This window comes from Ambystoma mexicanum, chromosome 4q (assembly GCF_040938575.1).
Source record: "Ambystoma mexicanum isolate Mex_15411 chromosome 4q, UKY_AmexF1_1, whole genome shotgun sequence".
NCBI lineage: Eukaryota > Metazoa > Chordata > Amphibia > Caudata > Ambystomatidae > Ambystoma > Ambystoma mexicanum.
In genome coordinates, this window is record NC_090928.1 from 66,097,870 (window position 1) to 66,123,985 (window position 26,116).

General features: G+C 46.3%; 1 protein-coding gene across 18 annotated transcripts in view; it reads left to right on the forward strand.

Annotated features, from left to right (window-relative positions):
* Positions 1-26,116, forward strand: part of PTPRK (protein tyrosine phosphatase receptor type K) — a 1,571,968-nt gene that overhangs the window by 485,961 nt on the left and 1,059,891 nt on the right. For all 18 annotated transcript variants that reach the window (XM_069607477.1, XM_069607481.1, XM_069607480.1 and 15 more), the window contains one exon: positions 25,942-26,023. In XM_069607477.1, the coding sequence (XP_069463578.1) occupies positions 25,942-26,023 (82 nt within the window). The remainder of the gene's footprint in view (positions 1-25,941; positions 26,024-26,116) is intronic.

Genomic DNA, 26,116 nt, shown 5'->3' on the forward strand with positions numbered 1-26,116 from the left:
ACATTTTCACTTGTCTGTGTGCATCCTGTGTGTGGGTGCGTGCAGTGGTCAGTGCTGTTTTCATTCATTCTGTGCTGACCCTGTCTCCAGCTTTTCTCTTAATTTGTTACCTCAAATGTGTCTAAATCACTGCTAATTACATTTAATTTTAGTTCGTTAATTTTACCATCAGGTTTTCTTGGGACTGGAATGACTATATAGGGTCTGGGTGCTTTTGTGGGCCCCAGATATTCATTATCTGGTGGGTGGAATGAGATTGGGACACTTTGTGCACCAATAAGGAACGCAGTTCTGATTGTTAATGACAGAAAAACAATAATAATAACTATACATATGCACATTATCGTTTGGAAAGACAATTTGCAGCATTTTCTTCCAGGAAAGTGGGGTCGCCCTTCTGTTCGGGGTAAAACTAAGTTACTGTTCTGAGCCCCCATTTCTAATAAGCTCATAGTCTGTTATTTATTCCTTCTCTTGCTCTGAGCTTGTAGTTCTTTCCAAATGTCCACCCTCTTGGATATGCAGTACAGTTCCTGTACTAGACTATGGAAAAGGGTTAGGCTAGCAACTTTGGTACATCACATTCATAATGCACATCTACGGTAGGTGAGGTCCCAGTGCACTCCTCGAATTTGCTTTGGTCCTGAGGACATGCTGGAACCTGTTCAATGTGAAGGAATGAAAAGATGGAACTGCTAAAAATCACACAAATACAATGTTGTAACAATCCAAATAAAAATAAAATCGAACATGAAAAATAAAAATGGAAATAAGGAAAAGTAGGGGAAAAAGTACAAAGAAAAATAGGATGGTGTAGTTCTGGTCTTTGCTCTCCTCGATCTGTCTTGTGGCTGAAAATTGAAGACCTGTGTCTCTGTGCTCGGTTTGTTCCACTGCGGAAAGTCTTACTGGAATCTCCTAAGGTATTTGCGCTGGAAATTAGATAGCTCCACCTGGAGCATTATGCCGTGGAGCAGTGTGCCCATGTGTGGGGAATTGGCCGGATCTCTAATGAAGGTGATGACGTCAACATCTGCAGGCCTCCCCACCATCTCCAGATAGTCTGCGACTAGTCTAAGAGTAGGACATTGTGTGCCAGCCGAGTGTCCTCGGCAGATAGGGACATTTGTCCTGTTTTGCTGTGTCCTGTCATGGGCTATTCTTTTGATTCGCAGAGTCTCTGCACCTTCCTGTTGCGTGGACTACCACGAGATGATTTAGTTTAGTCCACAGCTGATTCAATTTAGCTAGATTTCTTGGGTCTCTGATGAAAGTGCATGTGTCGGTTGTTCTCCCAACAAGTCCTGGGCATTTCTCGATTAATTGAAAGAACAAATTAAATGTGAGTTCATCAATGTCTACTGGCGGTGGAAGCATTTGTGTCCTCCTCGCTGTGCTCGGGTAGCTCGGCGAAGGCTTCCTTGACGACAGTCAGTAGTCGCCTGATTACTTTTTTGTTAGCTGGATCTTGAATAAAGTCTGTGACACTGGCTTCTCTCCCTATGAGTGATGGATAAGATCACCACATGTTGTAAATAGGTGAGTACATCCCACTTGAGACTTCTGCTGGAATGTACCATAAATTCTGCGAACAAAGTCTCGATACTGGTTGCTGCAGGGTACTGTGTTACACTTTCAGAAAATATTTTGTTTGCAGTCTATCAGAGTCTTGATTCTTTGTACTACTTGGGCATGACGTGCTTTTCCAAAAGTTTGTTTCATCAATGTTGTTGTGGCTTTGGATGTGCTTCTCTTTACCCTGCAACTGGGATGCACAGAGTGTTCGTTTTATGTCCTTTATTATCTTTCAGTGGTTTGAGAAAATGTCTTGTTTATAAGCCACAATTTAAATCAGTGTTCCTTTTGCCTTTATTATGCTGCTCATGCGTCGTCCTTCCTCGCCGTGGATCTTGTCTGCACGTGCTGAGGTTCTTCCCCATTGTCTGTGTTTTCTTTGCAGTTGGATGCAGCAGGAGGGATCTCCCCTTATAAGGTTTAATGTCATTTATGATGATCCATGCCCTTCTGCCCTGGAGCTTTACGGCGGAAGGGTGCATTCCTCTGATGAAAGGGTCATTGAATCGTGGCTCATCCCACCTCTTCCTGGTAAAGTTCCTCACAAGCACATTGTCACCAGGGAAGACGAGGGGCGCATGTAGACTTTGCGTGGAGTCTGCTTCAGCACTTCCTGATGTGTTTTGTGCTGCACTGTCCCCTTTTCGCCGTCGCTGCAGCTGGCCTGAAATGACAGAGGCGCTGGATGTCATGCAGTTAAGGTACTTGTGCATCTCTGCTCCCAGAACCTCTCTAGTCAGCTGGGCATCACATTTAGCTCGGGGGTTAGAGGGGTCCTCATCCTTCTGTCTGTAACTATCTCTACGGCGTAAGATGATGGTCTGAGCAGGGTTGGTTCCGAAGTGCATACAATGCCAGTGGTAGACGTGCAACCATCCCTTTCTTAATGTGAGCTTCAACCTGGCTATCCTCTCCTTTAACATGCCGTTGAGCCGCTCACATAATCCCATTCCCCACCGGGTGATACGGCGACGAGAACTTGTGCTTTATACTGTTAGGGAGAATTCTCTGTTTAGGCTGAATTTCCTAACCTAGTGAGTCCCCCAGCAGCTTTGCTGGATTTCTGGAGTTTGTTTTTTTTCTCCTGCCAAGAGTAAGACTCGTTTCCTCCCACTCTTGGACATGATTTGTGGTGTTCCTTTGAATGTTAATGTGTTTCATGGGCTATGGGGTCTTTTACTACATAGGGTCTCATATGTTTTTCTAGGTGTGTTACACAGCACCCTCCGTGCAGTAACACCGGGGTGTCATAGTGACCCCCCCACCATAGACTCCATACCCTGGGACTGACTACTGTCTCCCAGGGCATGTAAAGTCACCATTTGCTTTACTAGTCCCAAATTACTAACAGAACCAGTACAAACCATCATATTGTGGGCGTACTGGTAGGGGCAATTCGATTGCCCCCGGGTCTGTTGTTCGAGGGGGCACTGTCCCGTCCCCCCTCGTCGAGTTTTGGCTGGTGGCAGTGGATATTACTTTTTATATTCAACTGCGAATATATATCTATGGGATTTTCCCATTGTTCGAGGCTAATATTTTTTTTTAACATAGCCTCTAACATACCGCCGGTTTATTTATTTAATATTAATTCACTGGTTGGTATTTTCTGCCAGAACTCGGTTTTAAAATGGCATTTGTGTTCGCCTCTGTAACTCCAAACCAAAGGTCGAGCCCTTTGTTCCACTTTTGGCGGGCTTCTACACAGAAGCCCTCCAAAGTGGTGCCACTCTGTCTGGCTACCACAGGGAGTGTGGGAGGGGGTTTAGGCACCCTGGACTGAGTTTCCTTGGCAACTCAAGTCGCACTCTTGTGTGATTGGCCCAAGTGGTGAGCCACCCCGCTCACCACTTAGCATATTTGATTGACAGCTAGGCTGAATGAATGGGGGTTTCTTGCATAAAAGCAGGGCTTTTGGGACTGGAACTTCAGAAGTCGCCACAGGACCTGAAAATCCTACAAGGGAGAAGCTGAGCCGACCTGCTACGACGACATCACCGGTGGAGCCCTGCTGAACCGACTCACCACTTCCCAACGACAGAGGAGATCTCCCAGCTGTAGTCTCTTCTTCCCTGGACTGGTGGTCACAACCAGTTTACCTTCTTTTCTCGCATCCCAGGACGTCTTGTGGTCGAATTGCCCGTGCCAAGCACCCCGGCAACCGGATAGCCACTTACCACTGGACCGCAAATAAAAGGACCGCTCCTTTTAATTGAGAACTCCGCGGCTGGCTTCTTCCCTGGCAGTGCAACAGACTCCTGTTTTCCTCCCGACGAGATCCTCTCTTTCCCCGGACGAAGCACCGACTTGCACCCGCTGCCAGGAACAACTGCCCCCCGCTGGAGCGTTCTCACCATTTTAAGGTACCGTGTCCGCCAGGCCTCCCTTTCTAAAGATTGCTACACGGTAACAATAATCCCTTAACCTTCTGGACCGGGCTGGCCGCCTTGACCATCTAACTGGTCCCTTTCTGTTGGTCCTACTCTTTCTGAACCTTGTGCGAGACTTTTGGGCACTTTCAACCGTGTAACCTTGGACACATTTCAACCAGATCCTCTTAAAGTGGGTCCGGCCTTGTTAACTTTGACTTTACGGTTTTAATCTGCCTTCTTCTCCTACTGTGTTCTTCCGAAAGTGTTGGGATCTGTTCTATCTTTGCTCTGCCTTTCTCTCCCTTTTTAACCGATTGATTAGAGTGCCATCTTCGTTAAGCGATCACCGCTGTCTGAAAATAAGTGTTGCTTTACTTAAGACTTGTCTAATAATCGTTGAAGGGAGTGTATATCTTTTAGTGACCGTGTTTTTGAACTGCTTAATATTGGTGCCAGTGTGTTTAACTAGATGTGTTTTTAAAAATAATGACTGGTCAGTGTTTGCTTGTTCTACTGTGTTCTTTTGACCTATTGTGAATACTCTGTATACTGCCTAACTCTTCTTGAGACAAGTCTGACTGCTCGGCCACAGCTACCAGGTAAATCTGGGTGGTACAGACTGCTACCAATTCGGTTTACTGCCAACCACCTGTAGTCTTAAATCTTTTGCAGTGGTCCCAGAGGGAACTGCACAGGTTTCTGCCTAACATATACCAATCAATAAGCTGATCTGTTTGAAGACTGCATTAACAAAGTGAGCCCACGTTGTTTGATCTTATTACCTCGCACACCCCCCCATCTAGGGAACACTTCCCTCACTAGACATTTGGCAGCACAGGTAGCGTCTGGGTGTGTACAGGCACCTGATTCTATCCATCTAGAGAATGGACACACCACCACAATTAAATACCTGTACCCGTTACACACTTGAATCATGTCGATGTAGTCAATATGCAAGTGCTGGAATTGGCCATTTGCCCGGGGGATAACTCCTCTCATTACTTTTAATATGTGCCTAGCGGTGAATTGCTGGCAGATTATGCAGTTCACCATGAAGAACACAACATGCTCTGCTAAATTTGGTGTAAACTAGTCTTCTGCGAGCGTTGCTGCAATATTTTCTTTAGACATGTGTATAGGGTAGTGTAGTTGTTCCAATGCTACCTTCAGCAGGGAGATGGGCATTACTAGTTTACCAGTACTGTCTTGCCTCCACAACCCGTCAGAGGGGTTTAAGGAACACCCTCAACGCTTCCACAAATTTTTCTCCTCCTGAGGTGCCTCCCCTTGGAGTTCCATTAGCTGAGTCTGCCCCATGTTACTATAGGCCTCATGTGTGGCTCGCGCTACCATCATCCTCTCATGGTTACGTGCCACCTGCACGTCCATGATTGTTTCATTTTTGGACGCCATGCGCTTGGCTTCCGGGTCCCGCTTCATGGTTTCCACGTGACACGAAATCTGTCCCCTTGGTGTGGGCGGCGCATTTCACGACCGCTATGCCCACTGGGAGTTGTAGTGCTTTTATCAACCTGTCCAATAAGGCTGCGTGTTGCACACTGGCGTGCCGTCCGCTCAGGGGTAGCCCCTCCTTTTCCGGCGTGCTAAGCCTGCGTGCACGGTAGATGTCACATAGGCAGAGTCACTGTACACTGTTACTTCCGGGTCTGCATGTTTCTCAATGGCGAATATCAGCGCCACTAGTTCTGCAGCTTGAGCTGAATAGTGAGCTAGTATTTGCGCACTGACGAGTACCTGAAACTCCCCATTTGCCAGGTGTTTCATTACGGCCACGTCCGTGTACCTTTGTCCGTTCTCTTGGTCGATTCTTGATGAACCGTCAATGAACACGATTTCACCACCCTCCAGGGCGTTTTCCTTTACCCTGGGGATTTCATTATAGAATTCCTCATAATTCGCACAGTCGTGTATAGGTTCTCCTTCTGTGACTGGCTCAGCTATGAAGGCAGCAGGGTTTACAGTTTTACATCAAACTATTTTGATCGATGGGTTGGAGATATTCATCTTATAGGCAGATACTCTCTGTGATACTCTGTGATGTCAGCGTGCCCTTTGGCTTCTCTAGTATGGCGAATAAAGAGTGCTACAATGTCATGGAGCACCCTATCACAATAGATGACGCTTGTTTAATGGCGAACGCGGCAGCAGCTAGATTTTGTTTGCTTAGGAAGTGGCCCTTCATGTCCGTGTCCAGACTCCCGCTGTAATATGCTAGGGGCTTGTACCCCAGCGAGGTTCGCTGCGCGAGCACTGCCGTTATAAAATTGCCATCAGAGTGTGGAACAGGTAGAATCCCTCTGCATAATTAGGAATCCTGAGAACTGGGGCCTTACAAATTGCCCCCTTAAGTTCTGCAAACCCTTTTTCCATTGCCAGTCCATTCAGTGTTTTTTTTCCCTTGTCGCCTGGGCCTTCCTTGGAGCCTGAAGCAAGGGCTTGGTATATGAGCTGTAGTCGAAGACCCATGCTCTGACATATTTGCAAAGGCCTAAGAAGCTTTGCACTTGTTTTATCGTGAGTTGTTTAGCCGTGTTCATGATAGCTTCAGCCCTTTCTGGGGTTAGCTTTTTCCCTTCGTGTGAGAATAGCTGGCCTATGTACAGCACCTCTCCCTGACAGTATTGTAACTTTTCCTTATCAACTTTATATCTTTCTCAGCCAGGATTGTCAGTAGCTGGACAGTCTCACCTGCATTGTTCCTCAGTGATGCTGCAGATCAGAATGTCATCCACATACTGCAAAACAACACTGTCTACTGCAATATTGTTTAGGTCCATCTGCAGGACTCTGTTGAAAATGGATGGAGTCTCACAGTACCCCTGTGGCAACCTCATACTTTTCAGGCGCATGACGTCAGGTCTTGAGAGTCACGGTGCAACGGGATTGAGAAAAACGCATTTTTCAAGTCCATCACCGTGAAATATTTTGCTTCAGTGGGTATGTTGGATAGAATGGTGGATGGATTAGGGACTGGAGGGAACTTGGCTTCGACTATATTGTTTAATGCTCTTAAATCTTGGATTAAACGCCAAGATCCTCCCTTTGATTTCGTGACAGGCTAAATCACTGTGTTGCAAGGTGATTCTGACGTCACTAGAATTCCCTGATCCATCATGGCAGAAATTGTCTGTGATTCCTTCATCTGCCTCTCTGGACGTAGGATATTGTTGTGCTAGTGGTAGAATTGCTCCTGGTTTCAGTTTTACTTCACCTGCCCCCCTGAGGAGGCGTACATCATAGGGCCCTGTAGTCCATACCGCGGCAGGCACTTGGGCCATGTCGTCATCAAAGTATTCTGGACGTATCAGCGCTAACATCATTCTCTGTGGCACTCCCGTTTGATCATTTTGACCCAAAATGTGAGACTTACTTCCACCCTCATCTCTTCTAGGTCAGGGTGTTCTTCGAACAGATCATCATCGGTGACGTTAGTCACTCGATACCCTTCTTCAGTGGCGATAATCGCACACCATTGTCTGCCTTCGTCATCATATCCTTCTTCGACCAATACCACTTTCCCTTGCACTGCGGCAGATTGTATCATTAAGGGAAATACTTGTCCCTCCTCTTCGTGCATAAGTATTCTCGGTCTGAATAGTAACTCATCAGGTGTCGTCATAGGTCTATCTGCGAGGCCTGGCAATCCCGCCATGAGTACCCGCACCCCATACGTGAAGTCTTCTGGCTCTAACGCTATAGCTGTCATGGCTATGCGCCCTGAGTATGCTCTGATCATTTTGCACACGTTCGAATAATGCATTGCTGGAGTGGAGCACACTATACCGTTCTTGGTAAACAAGATTGTCATATTCAACTTAGCCATTAAGTCCCGACCCAGGATGTTTACTGGGGTCTGTCGTGAATATAATAAGGGTACATTAATTTCGCGCTCTCCCACAGAGACTGGGAGTGCGTCTGTAAAGGGAACTCTACTGTGAGCTCCCGTGAAACTGAGTATCTATGGCCTCGCTGGACAAGGAAAACTTGCCTTCTCATATGCATGAGCGCGTCGCACCCGTGTCAACTAAGAAGGAATATTCTTTACCCCCATGACGACATCCACCCTAGGTTACCGATTAGGGTCTGGTGTCACTGATAGGATAGAACACATCAGAGTCTTCCGTGAGCTGTCCTATTTCATATATAAGTTCGGCCCACTGTATACTTGTTGATTTCCCCCAGCCCCAGGGTTGTCTCCCCCTCCGGCGCGAGTGCCCTGTGACATTTGCAGTGGTGCCTGCTGGGATGATCCCTGCGGTACATTACCCATGTGCGGGGGTTGAACCACTTTCTGTGCACCTTGCTGCAAGCCTGGCGCCTGCTGCTGCACTGTGTGATTTTGTGCACTGCCCTGCTGTGGGACGGCAGGCTGATTCACCATGCCTGTCCCCATCCCTTGGCTATTTTGCCACATGCCTTGGCTTCTGTACACGCGCGCCACATGTCCTGTCATTCCACACAGCCAACACACTGGCGGTGGTCGGCCATCTGTCCATCTGGCGTAGCTGGACTGCCCATCTGCGCGTTCTGAAAGCCACTTTGATTATTTTGTAAACCTCCCTGATTACCTCAAAACCCACCCTGATTGCTCTGCCATCCTCTTCCTCCAAAACCCCTTCCCCTCGGGAAAATCCCACGCTACCTTTGTTATCCTGCGCTGGGTTAGTCGCCTGCTCTGCGCGTGGTTCAGCTTGGCTTGTCAGCACGGCTCCCTCGAGAGCATACTTTGAGAGTTGCACCAGCTTTGCCTCCTCACCCTTACGGGTTGCTTTCTTTTTCCGATTCTTTTCTTGCAGCAATCTACAGTAATGTGCAATTGTCAACTGTATTTCAGCCCATGGTTTAGCTTCTATTCCTACCAATTTCTTGAGCTGTTTTTGCACTGGCTCAGTCAACCTTTGGCATAATATATGGTAGAATACAGGGATAGATTTTGTCCAAGACTCATGTGTTTCGAGCACCCACGTGTCTTGAAAATTCTGGATATAAATAAACGGATCCTCTGACTCTTTAATTTTCCGAGTCATTATAGCCCCCATATAAGACGTGTCTGGATAGAACATTTTCAGCGCTTTCCAGACTGCTGCTCTACAGTTATTAAATGGCGCTCCGTCATGGGAGGTGTTAGGGTTACCCTAGGGTAGCCTGCCCGTTTCCATACATCTGCCCTTTCACCAAGTATGGCAATTAAGAGGCCCTTAATGTCCCCTATAGCTAAGGTGACACCTCCCGTCATTTTCTGTAACTCATGTATCAACTTCCCGGCTCCCGATATCCGCATTGAAAGCTTATTTTTTAAGTTCTCTCGGTCCATGTGTGGCCATGGAATATATTGTGGTCTTGCTCCCCCCCCCCTTTTTCTAGTAGCGGGAATTGGAATACGCAGTCTTCCTTTTCTTTCTCCATAGCTCTCCGGTCTGTCACTGGGGTGGCATTTCCACCTTGCTGTCTCCCTGGCAATGCCCTTAATCTATCAGCATAGGCAGGTGCCAACGCCCCCTCTGACCGTGGGGTGTTTCTTCTTGTCGGCCGGACTGCGCGGCAGACTTCGGTGTCCTACTTGTGGACTCGCTAGCGTCTGACCATCCTGCCCCTCTGTCGCCTGGGAACCATTTTTTTTTTTGCACCGTCTCCCTTCCTCTTGTGCCTTATCCTCCATTTCCCCACCAGAGTCACTTTGACTACTCCCAGTTCACACAACTCCTTGCATCTTCTTCGTTCTGCCCATCTCTAGCCTGTCTAGGGACAGTCCCCTGCTCTCACTACTCCGAGTGACCTCCTCATACAGCTGAGTGCTCTCCAATCGCTCATCTTCCCCTTCCCCTTCCCCCATCGGATATCTGTTCTAGCCCCATCTCATTGTATATTTTATCAATCGTTTCCCCGATGCTTCTGGTGTCAGTCATCTTCAATATTTTTCCTACTTATACCTTGCACCGAGTCGCTTGCAGGAAATAATTCTTCTGTGTCTTCCCATTCTACAACAGGATTGGGTTTTTTAACTTCCCGCTCCAAATATTCAAGATCTCGTGCCCTCTGTCTGCGCTTACGTTCTGCTTCTTCATTTATTTCCTTACGCTTCTTCTCTAGCCTTGTCTACTGCCCTCATCCTTTCATTTCTATGTTCCTTTGCCCTTCTAATTTCCTCCGCTTCTCATCTCTTCGCTCTCTTCTCACGCACCCCTTGCTCTTCTTCCATCCTTTGCTTAGTCTGTCTGTACTGGTTGTAGGCTGCCTCTTTTTTGCGATCGAGCTGCTTCTCTTGCTCTTGGCGATAGAGTTCTCGCTTTAGCCTATCCTTCCTTCTTGTCCTTTCATCCCTTCCATCTTTCTCTCTCTCCTTTGCGTCTCATCGGACCTCTCTCTGGGCCTTATGTCATCACTTCCTTTTCCATCCAACTGCAGTAATATCTGACCTCCCATCCATTAGTCTTTCGCAAATGCTATCTCATCAACTCTACCTTCATTTCCCTTTAATTTATTTTCCTTTCTCCTCATCAGGAGGTGCACAACTCTGTGCCCGATCTCTTCCTTCATCTTCGCGTCTCTCCTTGTCCCTTGTGACCGCGGAGGCGCTATTGTTTTCCTGTTCCTTTCCCTTATTGTCGTCACTACTGTACGTAGGCGACTTATATGCGGGGTTGCTATACCCCGTGGCTGCCTTAAGTTCTCTTAGCGGGTAAAGCCCCTCTGATTTACTCCCTTCAATGACTGGCTCAGGCGGGGCTGGTGGCACGGTAGGCGTCTCACCCCCCTCCGTACATACATTTAGTATCCAGTCTGTGGGTGGTTCTTCCACCTTCGTTTCTTCAAACATCTTGCATAATTCTAGAACAGCAAGACGTTTCTCTAGCTTCTTGCCTGTATAGGTGGCGTGTAGGAAAGTTGTCATATGCTGTAAAACAGCCTTAGAAAGGGACCCATTCTGTGGCCAAGGCATAAACATCTTGTGGGTGGTACCGTTAACCCACTCTGTGCTATACTTCTTGAGTTTTGGTACATGCTTGGGTAGCTGCTTGCACAAATGTGCAAGTGGAGTAACTTCCTCCATTCTTGATTTCGACACCAACAATATTTATACAGTTATTTTTATCCTTCCAATAGTACGAGCAAGCACCAACTACACAAGCTCCAATCCAATCTTTTCCCACCAAACTTTTATAATATCAATTTGCTCAGAAAACTATCAATTCGTTGGTGATTCCCTCTTAGTTACAGAATCGCGTAAAGCCAAATTACATTTCACACAATCAATAATACAATTATTTTTTACATTCGATGTACAACAGAACACATATTACAGACACTTGACAGACTAGACAGACAGCAGCTGGTCATACATATACCTGCCTTCTAATCAATACCCCGTCATGGAGTTTAAACAAACTCCTTTGATGCATCTTTAAACGTCACTGTAGTCGAATTGTCCCTTTATTATATGGGCTATGAGTTCACGTTGCTTCTGACCGCTGTATTAAAGCGCAGGAAAAAGGCCAATCCTTACGTTTTTATCTAAGGTGTCCCCCTGGTAATCCTTCGTTTATAGATCAGGTGTCCCCTGGTACTCCTTGTTTTTTATCTCGGGTGTCCCCTTGCTAATCCTTCGTTTTTATCTCAGGTGTCCCCCTGGTAATCCTTAGTTTTTATCTCGGGTGCCCCCCCCCTGGTAATCCTTCGTTTTTATCTCAGGTGTCCCCTAGTGCCCCTTGTTTCTCTCGGGTGTCCCCCCGGTATCCACTCGTTATCTCTTATGCTCGAGTAGTTACCCCCTATATATATACAGTCTTCTCTACTTCTGACTATTTTAATTTTTTCTCCGCCACCCACTGTTACCTTTCCCTTACTGGCTCTAATGCCTACACGACATTTGCCAAAGTAACAAATTTGTTTCACTCACCGATCGCATCTTTTCCTCTCTGGAGCTTTGGGATCACCGCCCTTCCTCTTCCTGCTTTTTAAGGGTTTTTCGTACGATTGGCTGCCTGTGGAAATGAGAACGGTTATGCTTGGAAGGCAGGTTCCTTCAGACCCACTGCAGTTTTTCAAAGTTTTACTCTATCATTGTCCACGGGAAGCTTCTCAGTCTACTCAGCTGGAATGGCGAAAGGACTTGTGATATTGCCGAAGGCCCAGAGTTACTTTGTGCCGTCGGTCTAAAGGTGTCATAGTATTATATCAATAATTAATGGCTGTAACCATCCTCTGCTACCAAGTGTACAGAGGAGCAGGGTTTCACTGACGGGCCCATAGATCAGTGCGCACCCTCTAGTACTTATAAAACAAGATAGATGCACCATGTGAAGACCGGGGGTGCAGGATTCACTTACTCCAACACGACTCAATAATGAGGACTCAGTAGTTTGGCAAAGGGAAGTCCGTTTAATGACAGGTTCATCAAACAGAGAAACAAATGGAAATCAGCAGTATTGCGATCACTTGTCTCGCTCCAACTTTCTCGAACTTCAGTTGAACAGAAATTCTTATAGGCAATATTCGTCATCATTGAGGTCTAATTCTACAAAACTCGACATGTAATATAATTGGTTAGGAAAGGTAACTTGAGTATAGGCGCTAAATCTGTATATGATAATAGAGCATGCGGATTGTATAATTCTTATTGGGTGGGCGTGTACGCCCTTCCCACTACATCACACGTGATTGACGTCACTACAAGTATGGCGTCCTATTGGTTCTACTATCTATAGGACTCCAGATAACTCGGTCCATTGTGATTGGGCATATTACACCCCTAGACATAAATCCCCATTTTAATTATCAGCATGCAGCATGGACACCCATGTGCCTGGTGTCCCAAGTTTCACCCTGCCTCCCTTCCATCAATCAGTATCTTAGGGCTATGTGTCAATTAGTTGGCTGGGTATAGCCTCGAAACTGTAGCCTCTTATCTGGAAAAGTTATGGCATCCTCAGGTCCTGGATGACATCAGGTGGTGGTACCTCTTCGCGCCTGGCTGGTCACATGTCTGTTCACCATGAATCTGCTTCAGTTTCCAGCTTTTAGTGTATTTAATTCTGTTTCCGCCTCGCCACCTGCATGGGCCCCCCTTATCTTGACCTTCATGGGGCAGGCTAGTAGAGTCTTGTTAGCGGACGCTCTCCTCCCTTTCTCTGGTTGACCTTGATTTCACCGGCATGAGCCGCTCTTTGTTGAGTTTCAATTCCGCTCCTTCTCTTGACAGGCTGCGTTCTGAAACTCTGCCTGTCGGGCCCCTGGCATCCTGGGTACATTTCTGCTTTTACAAAATGGAGTCGCACTTATATAATGTGTCTTATTGAGGTAGATATATGGTTGGCGCTTGCCGCTCTAATCTTCTACTAAGCATTGCAAGCACTATCAATATCTTTAGCTTCTTGCGTTCCAAGCCTATCTACACACGGTTAACTGGTTGGTTGCTTCCATTTTGTCTCGTAGCAACGTTTCCTCACGTTTTAACATTCTCTTTCCTGCGTCCATTACATATATTTTCACAACTGCTCGCATTGGTGTGCTATCTTCGATAGCCATTTTTGTTAATTCGCAAGTCTATTCAGGCTCTTATGTCATTTCCACTGGCCTTCCATTAAGGCTCTTTGGGTCTCTTCATGGACCATCTGTAGGTACTCTTCATTTCGTCTCAGCTGCTGGTACGGCTGTCTGATAGGGTACCGTGCTGCCCAGGGTTGTCTGGTAATGGGCGCTTCAACAGGTGTGGATCTTCTGATGTATACTGGGCAGAGTCCCAGTGCAGCTCTTTGTTGGTTCATTTGCTCCTCATACGTCATACCTTGGCGAGTACACTCCTGGTACCTCGAAATGAGGGGATGGGGTGCAGGCTATGTCTGGGACCTCCTCTACACTGGATCTTGAGGATGCATACATGCATATCCTGATCTGAGTCCACACAGGAGATATCTGTTTCTCTGTGGGAGAGGAGCATTTCCAGTTTCGAGTACTTCCTTTTGGCCTAAGTTCGGCACCACATGTCTTTACCAAGATGTGTGTCGGTGATCGCGGCCTATCTTCGTCTGCAGGGTATCCATATATATCTGTATTTGGAGGACTGGCTGTTGCACAGCCCTTGCCCGCTGAAAGCTGCCTGCAATCTTAAGTCTCTCCTCCAGCTCCTGTTCCACCTCTGGCTGTCAGTGAACTGGCGTAAATCTTCCATGACGGTCTCTCAAGACTTGATCTTCCTGGGTTTTTGCCGGAATATGATCGACTGCAGCGTATACCTGACCGGGGACAGAATGGCGGATTTGTTGGCCACATGTGAGATGTTTGCGCAGTCGGAGAGCATGTCGGCCTGGTGGTTTCAGAGGCTTCTGGGCCTTATGGCCTCGTGCGTTTTGGCTCTTGCTCGCCTCAAGATGAGGCGGACTCAGATGGCTCTTCGGAGCTCTTGGTTTAAGGCTGTGGATCCGGACTCCAAGTTGATAACGATTCCGGCTTCCATGAGAGCGGACCTGGACTGGTGGTCATCTCTCAGCAACCTGTCGGTGGGGGCGGGGTTTCAGGACCCAGCTCTGACAATAACGGTCAACGGACTCCTCCCTTCTGGGGTGGGGTGCGACGTTGGATCTTCTTCAGGTCTCGGATCTTTGGTCGCCCCAGGACAAGCTCCTCCACATAAATCATCTGGAACTCCTGGCGATTTTCCTAGCACTCAAGGACTTCAGACCGATCGTAGCCAACGAGGTGGTCCGGATTCGCACGGACAATGTGGTGTCTATGTTTTACATCAACAAGCAAGGGGGCACCAAGTCTCCCCCGCTCGTGGAGCTGTCCATCCAGGTTTGGGAGTGGGACGTTCAGCATGGTGTCTGGCTACTTGCAGTACACATTCCGGGCCAGCTGAATGTCATGGCAGATGCCCTCAGTTGGCCGACTATAGTCGGCTACGAGTGGGAACTGAAGGTGGAGGTCCCCTCATGGATTTTCCTGCACTGAGGCACTCCGGAAGTGGACCTCTTCGCTACGGCGTCAAAAAAGCTTCCTCTGTATGCCTCCAGAAACAGACTGGCAGCCTCCTCTCTGGGGGATGCTCTCGAGATTCCATGGCACAACATGAGGGCTTATGCCTTCCCGCCTCTGCCTCTAGTTCATCAGACGATTTGCAAATTGAAGAACTCAGTGAACTTTTCTCTTCTGCTCATAGCCCCGTGGTGGCCAGCCAGGTTTTGGTTCTCAGAACTCCAACACCTGTCAGTGTATCTGCCGATCAGGCTACCGGTGACCCCCAATCTTCTTCACCAGGGGGAACAACTGTGGCACCCCTCCCCACAATCGCTCAGCTTGGCGGCATGGTGCCCGAGTTCAGGTCTTTAGAACATCTTAGCCTGTCTGTGGATAACATGTGCATTATCCAGTCAGCCAGAAAACCTTCGACTAGGTCCCAGTACAGAAGCAAATGGCTTAGGTTCTGTCATTGGTGTTTATACAAGCAGTTGGACCCAAGGCAGGCTACGATTGACACGGTATTGTCCTTTGTATCCTACTTAGCAGAGTCGGGAGTTCACGTTCTGTCATGTAGAACTTATCTTTCGGCGGTTTCCGCATACCGATCTACGGACTAATGTTCTTACTCTGTCTAATCCAGTGGTTAAGAGATATTTTGCAGGCTTGACACGCCTTTATCCTCCGATCCGCACCCGGCGTGGGATCTAAATGTGGTCCTGACAGCATTGTGCCATAAGCCTTTTGAACCAATGGCCATGGTGCACCTCAAGCACCTGTCATGGAAGGTGTCCTTTTTGGTGGCCATCAATTCGGCAAGGCGCGTGAGTGAGCTCCAAGCTTTGTCGGTGGAACATCCCTTCTTGGCTTTTCACAAGGATAAGGTGGTCCTACGGAAAGCCCTTCTTTCTTGCCGAAGGTGATTTGAGTTCCATCTAGACCAGTCTATTTCCCTGACGGTCTTTTTCACGAACCTCGCTTCAGAGGCGGAAAGGGTTCTACTCTGTCTGGATGTTAAAAGTGCTTTTAAGTTCTATCTTGACAGAACTTCCAAACTTGGGAGCTCTTCTCAACTGTTAGTCATCTTTGGTAATCCACAAGGTAAGCAGGCCTCTAAGGCGACCATCTCCCGATGGGTCGCGGCCTGCATTACGGAGTCTTACACCGTTCAAGGGCTGGAGCCTTCTAAAGGTATTCATGCACACCTGGTGCGGGGCAAGGCAGCCGCAGTTGCCTTTCAGGAATTTCCCCTGGGAGACCATTGCAAAGGCAGCTACTTGGGCCTCCCCATCGGCTTTTTGTAAACCTTATTGTTTAGACCGGAGTTCAAGAGCTGATGCTCAGTTTGGTCAGGCTGTGCTGAAGAACCTGTTTTAGTAAGGGGTTTTTCCATCAACCCATTGTTCCTGTAAGGAGTGCTTGTGAATTTCCCATAAGTATGGAGGAAGGGGGACGGGACGTAGGAGTATAACCAGGTTACTCACCGTAGTGACCACCTTACTCCTAGTCCATAGACCCCTTTCCTCCATACGCCTGCCCGGCGTCCCCTCTAATAAGGTTCCTCTGTTATTGCTAAAAGGTCTCTGACCTGGTGATAGAAAAGGACTGATGGGCGATGCGTGGGGTGGAGCTGAGATGGCGGGGTTACGGCCGCTTGCCGGGCCCTTGTAGAAAGAGAGGAATGACTAAAAAAAAGTACATTTTTGGATGCTTTTACAAAGCACTCCGGTCCCGTACCGCAGGACAGAGGAATAAGTATGGAGGAAAGGGGACTATGGACTAGGAGTAAGGTGGTCACTATGGTGAGTAGCCTGGTTATTTTATTTGACACAACGCTACTTGGACAGCCTTATTTTTCATTTGATGGACAAAGCTTGATCCCATCTTCGATTTAGGTTTAGATTGGGCGTTTTTCCAACCGGCATACAGCATTCATTGTTCAGTAAACACCCTTGAACTGTGATCACTTGTGTCTGTCTTGCTTGTTGCCCCCATGAGTTCCTTACAGTAAACAAATGATTGTTTGACAGAGGGGAAGGTTCATTGTAGTGTTTTAGTTAATATTGTGAAGCCCAAGTTTGCTGCTTTTGCTATCCAAAAGGCATCAGGCTTTCTTAAGAGCAATCGGAATAATGTTCTTATCCTGTTCTTTACCTGGAGATGGATCATGCGTTCCTAACTACTATAAAGTAATGGAATTGATTATAGTTAGGATGTGCATAATTGACTATAGCATCATACACTTACACCAGGCATTCTGCCTATGATAGCAGTTTACATGGCAATTAGATTGTCAGTCACCAGCTCCATAGCTGATATTAGTGGATTTGTCCTCTTGCAGCGACCATGCACATATGGATCTCGTAGGATGGTTTTCCCTATTTTTTTACAATACGTTTTTATTTGCATTTTTAACAATAGCATTTCCAACATATGGGGATACCTTTCCCCACATCCCCCCCTCCCCTCCCTGATCCGGGAACTGTCCTTGCTGGGGCACCTCTCCTCGGAGAGGTTGTGTTGTGGTAATGACAATCTCCTCTGGATCTGCCTTCGTGTTTGCTCACTGATGTAAGTCTTTTAAACTTTCATCTTCCCCATGCCCCCTCGGGAGGGTCTATTATACCCAGGAGGCTCATCAATCTAGTACACCATGCGCGGCGTGTGCCCTCTGTTAAATATCGCAGTAGACATGACCAGTCTGTGCTGAATCTGCCAGGTTCCCCTTGTATTGAGTAGGTGAGCCATTCCATGGCTACAAATGTCTAGATTTTCGCTACCCATTTGTGGTCCTGAGGGGGGGGGGCCCTCTTGCCTTCCACTTAATGGGCCAGAACGAGCACTGGCGCCATCATCACAATGACATAGTTTGCCGTTCGGTTTCGATGTGATGTCCTTTAGCACCTTGTTGAGTCCTATCATTGCTAGTCCCCTGTTGGCTCCTCCCTTCACCCCTAGAACTTGCTCTATTGCCTCCTGGATCTCTCTCCAATGGGTGTCTAATTTTGGGCATTCCCACCATATGTGACTCCAGGTACCCACTCCTCCACGTTCCCTCCAGCATAGTTATGAGGTCCCGGGGTATATTCTATGCAGTCTGACCGGTGTTAAGTGCCACTGGAATATTAGTTTCACTCATACCTCTCTAATTTGTAGGGATCTCGATAGTTTTGGGACCTGCTCTCATAATTTTGCCCATTCTGATTCCTCTATTGACTGTCCCGTGGCCTCTTCCCATTTCTTCATATATGCTCTTGTCGCGAAGACTTATCCCTCTTTTATGTGTTTGTATATTGATGTAACCACTTTCCTGTCCCCAGAGTGTGTGTTTAGGTACTTCTCGAATGGGGTTAGTTGACGGGTCCCCGCTGCTTTCATTGTGGGGTGTAGGAGTCAGTGCCTCAGCTGGGTGTATCTGTGCCTCTCCTTTCCCCCAAGCCAAAGACTGCCTTGCATTGTTAAAGTTTTACCTGGTCTCCCACAAATGTCTCTTACCCTCTGGCACCCCCCCTGCTGCCAGTTCTCAAAGGCGTGTGTATTGTGACCCGGGTTGAATTGTGGTTTGTCAAAGAGAAGTGTATGAGAGAAGGGGTAGGTAGTAATGTGCATCCTTTTTACTGCAAAGTCCCATGCATCTCCCACCGTTATTCAAGTTGAGCTACTGTACATTTGTGCCGGTCTGTCTACATTGGGTTTCCAAAAGATCTCTTCCAGTCCTCCCCCTGCTGCAGCCCTATCCATGGGTCTCCATATTTTCCCCCGGTCGTCTTTTTGCCATTCTCCGATAATCCTCATTTGGGCGGCTGTATAGTAGGCTCTGAAGTCCGGTTCCCCCATTCCCTCTTGGGAAGTTGAGATTCTCATTCATTTGGCAGCAACTCTAGTTTTTTTTGTTGTTCCAGACAAATTGGTTTGTGATTTTGTGGAGGGCTCTAAAAAAGGTCAGAGGGATGCGGATCGGGAGGGCTCTAAAAATGTAGAGTAGCTCTGGCCTCCCCACATCAAGGGCATCCTGAGCACAACTGTGCCTTCACTAATTATACTACTACTTCAAATATACTTTTAACCCCTGGTACCCGAAAAAGCTATTTACCATTAGTTTCATATTTTCCCTTTTATTAGATCGGTATACTGTGATCCACTGCCTTCCATTACAGATGCACCCCTACTTATGCAATTATATTCCCTCTACCTCATTTCCATCTTATCCCAATTAGTTACTTCTCTGAATCCTTATTGTATTCCTGTTCTGCACCATTTCCTCAGACAAGTTACCAGCATTGTTAGCCAATCTCCAGTGGGCACAGTGCTGAATAAGTGATCCCTTGTCGGTGAGCAGCCGGAGCCCACAGCCCGCCACCTCCCAACCCGGCTCCTCTGATCTGGTTTATCGTGGAAGAGAAGTGGGCCAACCACTCTTCCAGCTCTCACTCCCTCTCGTTGTCTGTGTCGTTGCTGCTGAACTGAGCGAGGCGCCGAATTTGCAATCTGAGCAGGGCAGCACTAGCCCAACAGAATGTATGTGAAAAATATAGCTGTAGGTGGTATTACTTCAATGTTTCGTTTATAGATGTTTTTTATATGTAATATTTTCTTTATTTTTCTTTTGTACTAGGGAGCTCAGTTCTTGGGTGTCTTTCCACGGTGCATTTACTCAAGCATTAAAGTAGACCGAAAAGCATGTTCTTCTATTCTAGTGCAATCTGAGCATCACACGTCCTGGTCGATTTCCCTGCTCCTATGTTGTGGCTCATCTCTGTGCATTACGATCTGATAAAAGTTCCCAGAAGTCGATGAAACCTATCTAACTCTAATTCTGAAAGCAGCTCTAAACTACAACACTCAAGTTCAGTAAAGCCAGGTGCCGACAATACCATGTTCATTGTATTGTAACGCGCTCATACACAAGTGTTTCGTCAATTTCGAGGCTAATATCGCCCTGTATTTTTTTGTAAACGGCATCTGAGTATCCGTCTGTTCCCGGTGCTTTATTTTTCGGGAGGTTTTTGTTCGGTGGACCTCTTGTTCTTGCATGTCTAAATCCAAGGCCTCCTTATCTGGGGGGAGTTGTATGACTCATGTATGCTTTTTACTTATCTTCTGTGGGTGAGTCTGATCAGTACAACAGCTGATAGTATCCCCTCATCACCTCACCCATGTCTTCGTTCGTCGTTTTCATCTGGCCCCTGTCGTCTTTCAGCTGTTGAATGGTATTTTGGTGCCCCTTTTCTCTCAGTTGCCTAGCCAGCAACGTATTGGCTTTGCTCACGCTGACATAGTACCTATGTTTCAGGGGGCCATTTCCGCTTTCTTGTTCCGTAGTAGGCTCAGCTGCCCTTGTATATGTTTCAGGGATAGTTTTGTCTTTCTGCTGGGGTTTTTAACTAGAGCGTACTATGCTGCCTTCAGTTTTCTTTCTAGGTCCTCTTCAAATTTCCTTCTTTGCTTATCCCTTTGTGCCCTCAGCGCTACCAATACCCCTCGCAGAATGGCCTTGAAGGCATTCCATGGCAACCCCTGGGACGTACCCCTCTCCACATCATTTTCTTCAATATAGCGCTGTATCTTTTCCCAGATCAAACCCACCTGGATGTTATCGTGGAGAATGTCCTCTGGGAACCTCTAAAACCAGATCCCACTCGGTTGGTTATTGATGTCGATTTGTGCTGTTAGCGTGATCTGAGAGGGAGATCCCATAGCAGCTGCCTTTCAGTAGGAACAGTATAATTATAGATGATGGCTGGAAGGTTTAGAATGAATCTTAAACCTTTGGATATTGCTCTGGGCAACCCTGCAGACATTGCTCTTCAGCCTGCCAAGCCAGTACAGAAAGAGGAAAGACTATATGCAAATCGGGCTTGGTTGTACCCCAAAAGGGGCAGTCAAGCCCGAACTGCTAGGCCACATCCCTTCTGTACGAGACCACAAACGACCCCAGACATGTTTTCACTTCACTGGGTAGTGATAAACGGGCAGCTTCAAAGGTCACTTTGAATACAGCTTCAACTTCAACAGAATACAGCTGTTGGAACCCAAAGTTCTAACAGGCAGAGAGGTGTTTTAACTGGTATCCGGTCATATTTTGGAATGCATTTTTTTCAAAATGCAATTATCTCAAACATTTTGTCAAACATTTTTAGAATGTATTTTTTTTTATATTTTTTTGGGGGTTTCGTAAGTAAAAAAAAAGTGTTTAAAAAACAGGGGTTTTGGGGGGGAACCCCCCCATTTTAAACATAAAATAAAAAAACATTCGGAAAAAAAAATTCAGAAAAATTGTTTCGAGAAAATGGCATTAGAAAAAATTACATTCGAAATAGTCACTATAAACCGTTTTAACTGAGTACCGCTGGGTTAAAATATTGTGTTTACACAAAGTCTGGTACATGCATAAAAATACACATACGCCATGTGTGGTTTTGACATGATAGTTTCTGGGAGTCTACACAATTATACAACTATGAGCAATTTATTTTATTTTTGTCTCTTTGGTGAACAAGGGCTGTGTATGCTCGCTGTTAACAAAACACCATGCGAGTCCCACCCAGGGATCTCTTTGTTTTCCTCTTCAGGGAACACAGTCTGTGTGTGTTCAGCTGCAAACATATATTATTGTGGCACATAGTCAATCTGCAGTGGCATTTTGCCTACATTATGGGGTGGCGCAGCCCCTGCCCTCCCCCCGTGCGCCTGTGATTAATCATGGACACTAGAGGATTCTTCTGGAACATCATTTGGAGTACGGTCTACTGTAAAGTCCTCTGCCTGTGAGGTGAAGACCAGGAGCTCCCAAGGAATAGAAAACCTCTTCAGAACCAGCACAAAAAACCTTTTGGGATGACCAGCTGGTTGGACAAGGCCTACTACAAATGAGTGCACTGGTACCCAGGACATGTCCTTGGAGATGACAGAACTCTGCAAATGCTGTCTACAAACCTTACTGGTTGGGAATGGCAAAATAAAAGATTCCTCTTCCCCGAGAGTCTCTGGACTGGGTGTCTTAGTGACTCCAAAGCTGGTCTTCTGATTCAAGATGCTTTCCAAGATGGCTAGATCGTGCTCAACTCACTTCAATCACTACAGAAAGTGTGGTGCCTCTCTTTGCCACTCGAAGTACTTTGAACTGCTTTTTCAAGTAGACTTAATATTGACTCGACCCATTAAATACCATCTTGCCTCGGCTTTACCACCAGCTCTACTTTGTGAAAGCAACTGACTCGCTGTATCTTGACTGCCTGCCCATGCAATCCAGTGGAAGCAGCATCTTGACCCGACTAGACTTGCTGCAAGCCATAGATATGACCTGTCTCGCATGCTGACTCAACCCAGCGAAAGCATTGTTTCAAATCATTACTCGATCCATTGGTAGCCATCATCTAAACCAATCTCCATTCCAATGCCCCGTCCGGCAAGCACAACTCAACTGCCTACTAGAGACCTGCTTCACTGCAGTAAAGCATCCAGAAGCCTGGATTTTACTGTTGAGCCCCAGAGACGAGCATTGCAAAGTATTTGAAATGGTGTTATCCCCCTGGTGTACCATAAAAGGCCCTAATGATTGATAAGTTCCCCTATTCTACCTTTTGAAAGACCTCTTCATGAACTTTTCAATGTGCTCTTGCAAGAATTGCCTAGCCACCCCTCTCTAGAAAACCATAGTACCCTTTATTCTGAATATATAGCTGATTTCTATGGGGTGGGACAGTAGTTGTGTGATTCTTTTTATTGTTTTGATTAAAGATCCTATTTGTGTGAATAGAACCTTGATTGGACATTATTTTGATTCACGATTACTACTGTTTGGTTTGCTTCTGAACCACCTCAAACCCGCACTGAAGAATATAGTCTGTCATGGGCCTGTGCTACCCTTGGAGGAGAAGGAGGTATACCTGTTCTGCTGTGCCTGTCTCTGCTTTGATTGGGGTCACTGTTGAGGCTGAGTCAGACTTTTATTGACTACTTTCTGGAACTCCTGCAGAGTAATAATATTTTTGTCACACAACCACACGCTTTTCTGGGAAATGGTTAACACCTACTGTGCGATTGGTCATTTTATCCAGCTCACATTATTCTACTCTAGTTTGCAGAAAACCCGGTGCATCTGTTCAAACACCATACTGTCCATCTCTAAAGCTTAGTTCACAGCTACATTTTGACATGCTCTGGCTGACCAATTTGGTTTGCAATTTCATCTTTCCACTACTTTCCTCTCCCAAACAGAATCTCTGCTGTTTTACGTCTCCCTCTCGAAGACAGCTGCAGTAAATAGCCACACGTCTATTGGTACATCCCCTTTCTAGTGCCTTAAAGTAAGCCACCCTTGCATGCCCCAGGTAGCGATGCATTGGAGCCATCCCTGTCCCCCAGTACAAGAGATAGCCAACAGGATGGTCTACCTACTCCAATCAGCTCAAGAGGTCAACGACTCCCAACACCTGGCCAATTGCAAACTACCACCAACTCCTGAGTTAACAATTGGCTATCGACCACGAACATGCAGATCCTGCCGTTGCAAAACAAACCCTGCTTTTTTAGTCTCTTTAGGATCCTGAAATTGGATTCCTCAGCTGTGAAACTGCTCTACCCAAGCATTGAGAGATCTAACCAGTGTTTCATGTGTCCCACTTAAGCCTGCTCATCCTGTATACCAGCACCTCTGATATTACATTCTGACTGAGGTTCTGTCCATGAGGTCCGCATGGAAGGGAAAAAGAGTGAATAGGGATTCACTGAAAAGGTTTCAGACACAAGGGAATTTGCCAGTCTCTTGCTCACTTCCAGCGACTCTTTTGGCATGTCTGACAGTTCCATTCCCTCCCCTCTGCAAAGCCAAGTCCTTTGGGAGTAGTGGAGAGGTTCTGTTTGGAATCAGCTCATGCTCTCTCACAGATTACAGATTCCAAAGACCTTAGTGTTTATTAGATTAACATTGTTTGAAGTTTCTCTACATGGCGTCGGCTGCAATCAGAAGATGCTGCTCATCTGTGTAAACCTTTATCTACAAAAGCTGTCCTTGCACCCATGCCCTTGGCCTCGCATTCATTAGTGTCTTTTTTTGGATTCGGTGTTCCCAGCCAAATTATCTTGTACACCCATGCTAGTTTGTGTGGCACCTGTTTGCTGATATCTATGACAGTTACCCATCTCATCTGTGAATTCCTGCCTACTTATTGCCAGAGTTCCTTCCTCATTGTTAGCCACTTAGTCAATTTGGAGGTATGTGAGGAGAGCCTGGGCAGTAGGATGGTCTCTGGGCAAGTCTGGGCACTGGTTACTCTCTTCTGACCCCTCAGGTGTTCTGCTATTCAGCTATCTGTCCCAGCCCTTGCAGCCCTTGTCTCTGCACTGCATGCTTAAGGGTAGATACCTAATCCCGTCCAGATGGTCCTGACACACCTCTTTTTCTCTTGAGGGAGTGTCCGCAGCGAGAGAGTCTGTGCCTGCTAACATCTGTTCCTGTACAATATCAAAAAGGCCAAAGACTGGCAGAAGGCTATATGAAATATGGTCGTTGTTTGACAATCCACAGGAAGTCCTGCAGCAATAAGGGAACTGCGCTGATCAGGTCTCTTGGTTTAAGGTTCATGATTGGTCTAGCACCCTTATTTTTGATTACTTGTAGGTGGTGTGCAAGCACTTTAGGGAGTCCCTAGCTAAAGCTGTTCTAGTATGAAGACTTATGTGCAGTTTAGCTCTGTTGACCGGTCCCTTAATGAACCTATTTAGGGACCATAGTCTTCAGTTCTGCATATGGAGCTGGGTATAAGACTTCTTGTCCGTGAAGAGCAAGCGTGTGCATGTAATAACCAGATATTTTACTGAATAACAGAGTTACCTCACCCATGGTGATGGGGCAAGAGTGAGGCAAACGTGTGACTTGGTACACGCCGTTTTGATCATCAGTCTACCAGTCTAGTAACCTTCACATATTTTGTTCTAGTTTAAGATTGATGTACTTCAGCAACGTACCAGCTCGTCACCTTTTCATTAGGAAGTCTGTATAGCTTTATTGTGCATATATAAATTTACTGTAAGCTTTCAGTTACTCTGGACTATAACCACTACCTATTGACCATCCACATTCACTCCTGTTTAGACTCCCCTCTCCCAGACCAATTCAGAACATTCACACACCAAGCACTCAATGTTCTCGTAAGCTGTCAGTCATGCATCTGCTCTAACACACTAACTTTTATAGATGCGCAGCAGGATAGGACACCAATCAGCCAGTCACTAAATATGTATAAATGTGGTGCATAGTATATTTTAGATTTGATCTTCATTGTAATGCTTTTCCCCTATTTGTTTGGCGCCGGAGTAATGCAGTTTGCTTTTTACGTTTTCAAATGGTTATCTTGTACTAGCTCAGCACTTTGTTTGCTGTCTTGTTTCTGAGTAGGTGTTGTTTTAGTCTTGTTATAAAGGCTATGTATATACGCATAGTGGCTTCTAAACTAATAAATGACGCAGCTATGAAAACCACAATTTACTTACATTTTCTGAAACCAGACTATGGAAAAACGATTTTTCTTCCAACTGAGATAAGTAAAGAAAAATGTACAAAATGACCCCTCTGTTTAAAAAATAAGTAAATTGAAGTTTTGTCTGTCCTGTATTGTGTGGTGCATACTAAGAAAAAATGCCAACAATAGCCATCTCTGTCCAAATGGAAACAACCAAGCTTTTTCTCCAGCTGATCGCACAAAACCTTACTTGTATTATGTAATGCAGGAAATGTCATTAATTTCAAGACTGTCTAGTGGATGGATTGGGTTGTATGATTATAGTGCAACAGTTTGCATAGCTCATGTGGCACCGAAAATATTTGTGCATGAAGTAAATTATTTTGATTGGGGGTTAAGTGGGATGTTTCTTTGGAGAACAAACATTATTTTCAGTCACTGAACCTTTCAGAAAGCTCAGCCGAATAATAAAAGGTAGTATGTCTCGTATGCACACAAATTGTACTGGGAGTTCTACGAAATGAGTGCTGTAAACATTTTTCCTGCCGTTTTGACAGGTAATATTTGAAGCTGAAGTCTCAGATGGGCGAAGCGGCTACATTGCCATTGATGACATCCAGGTTTTGAGCTACCCTTGTGGTAAGGAATGTTTACGCGCTGTGCTATCTCTTGTCTTTTCAGGACTTGTTTGTCTATTCGCTCACATCGCTTGGTTTTCATCTTATGGGTTTT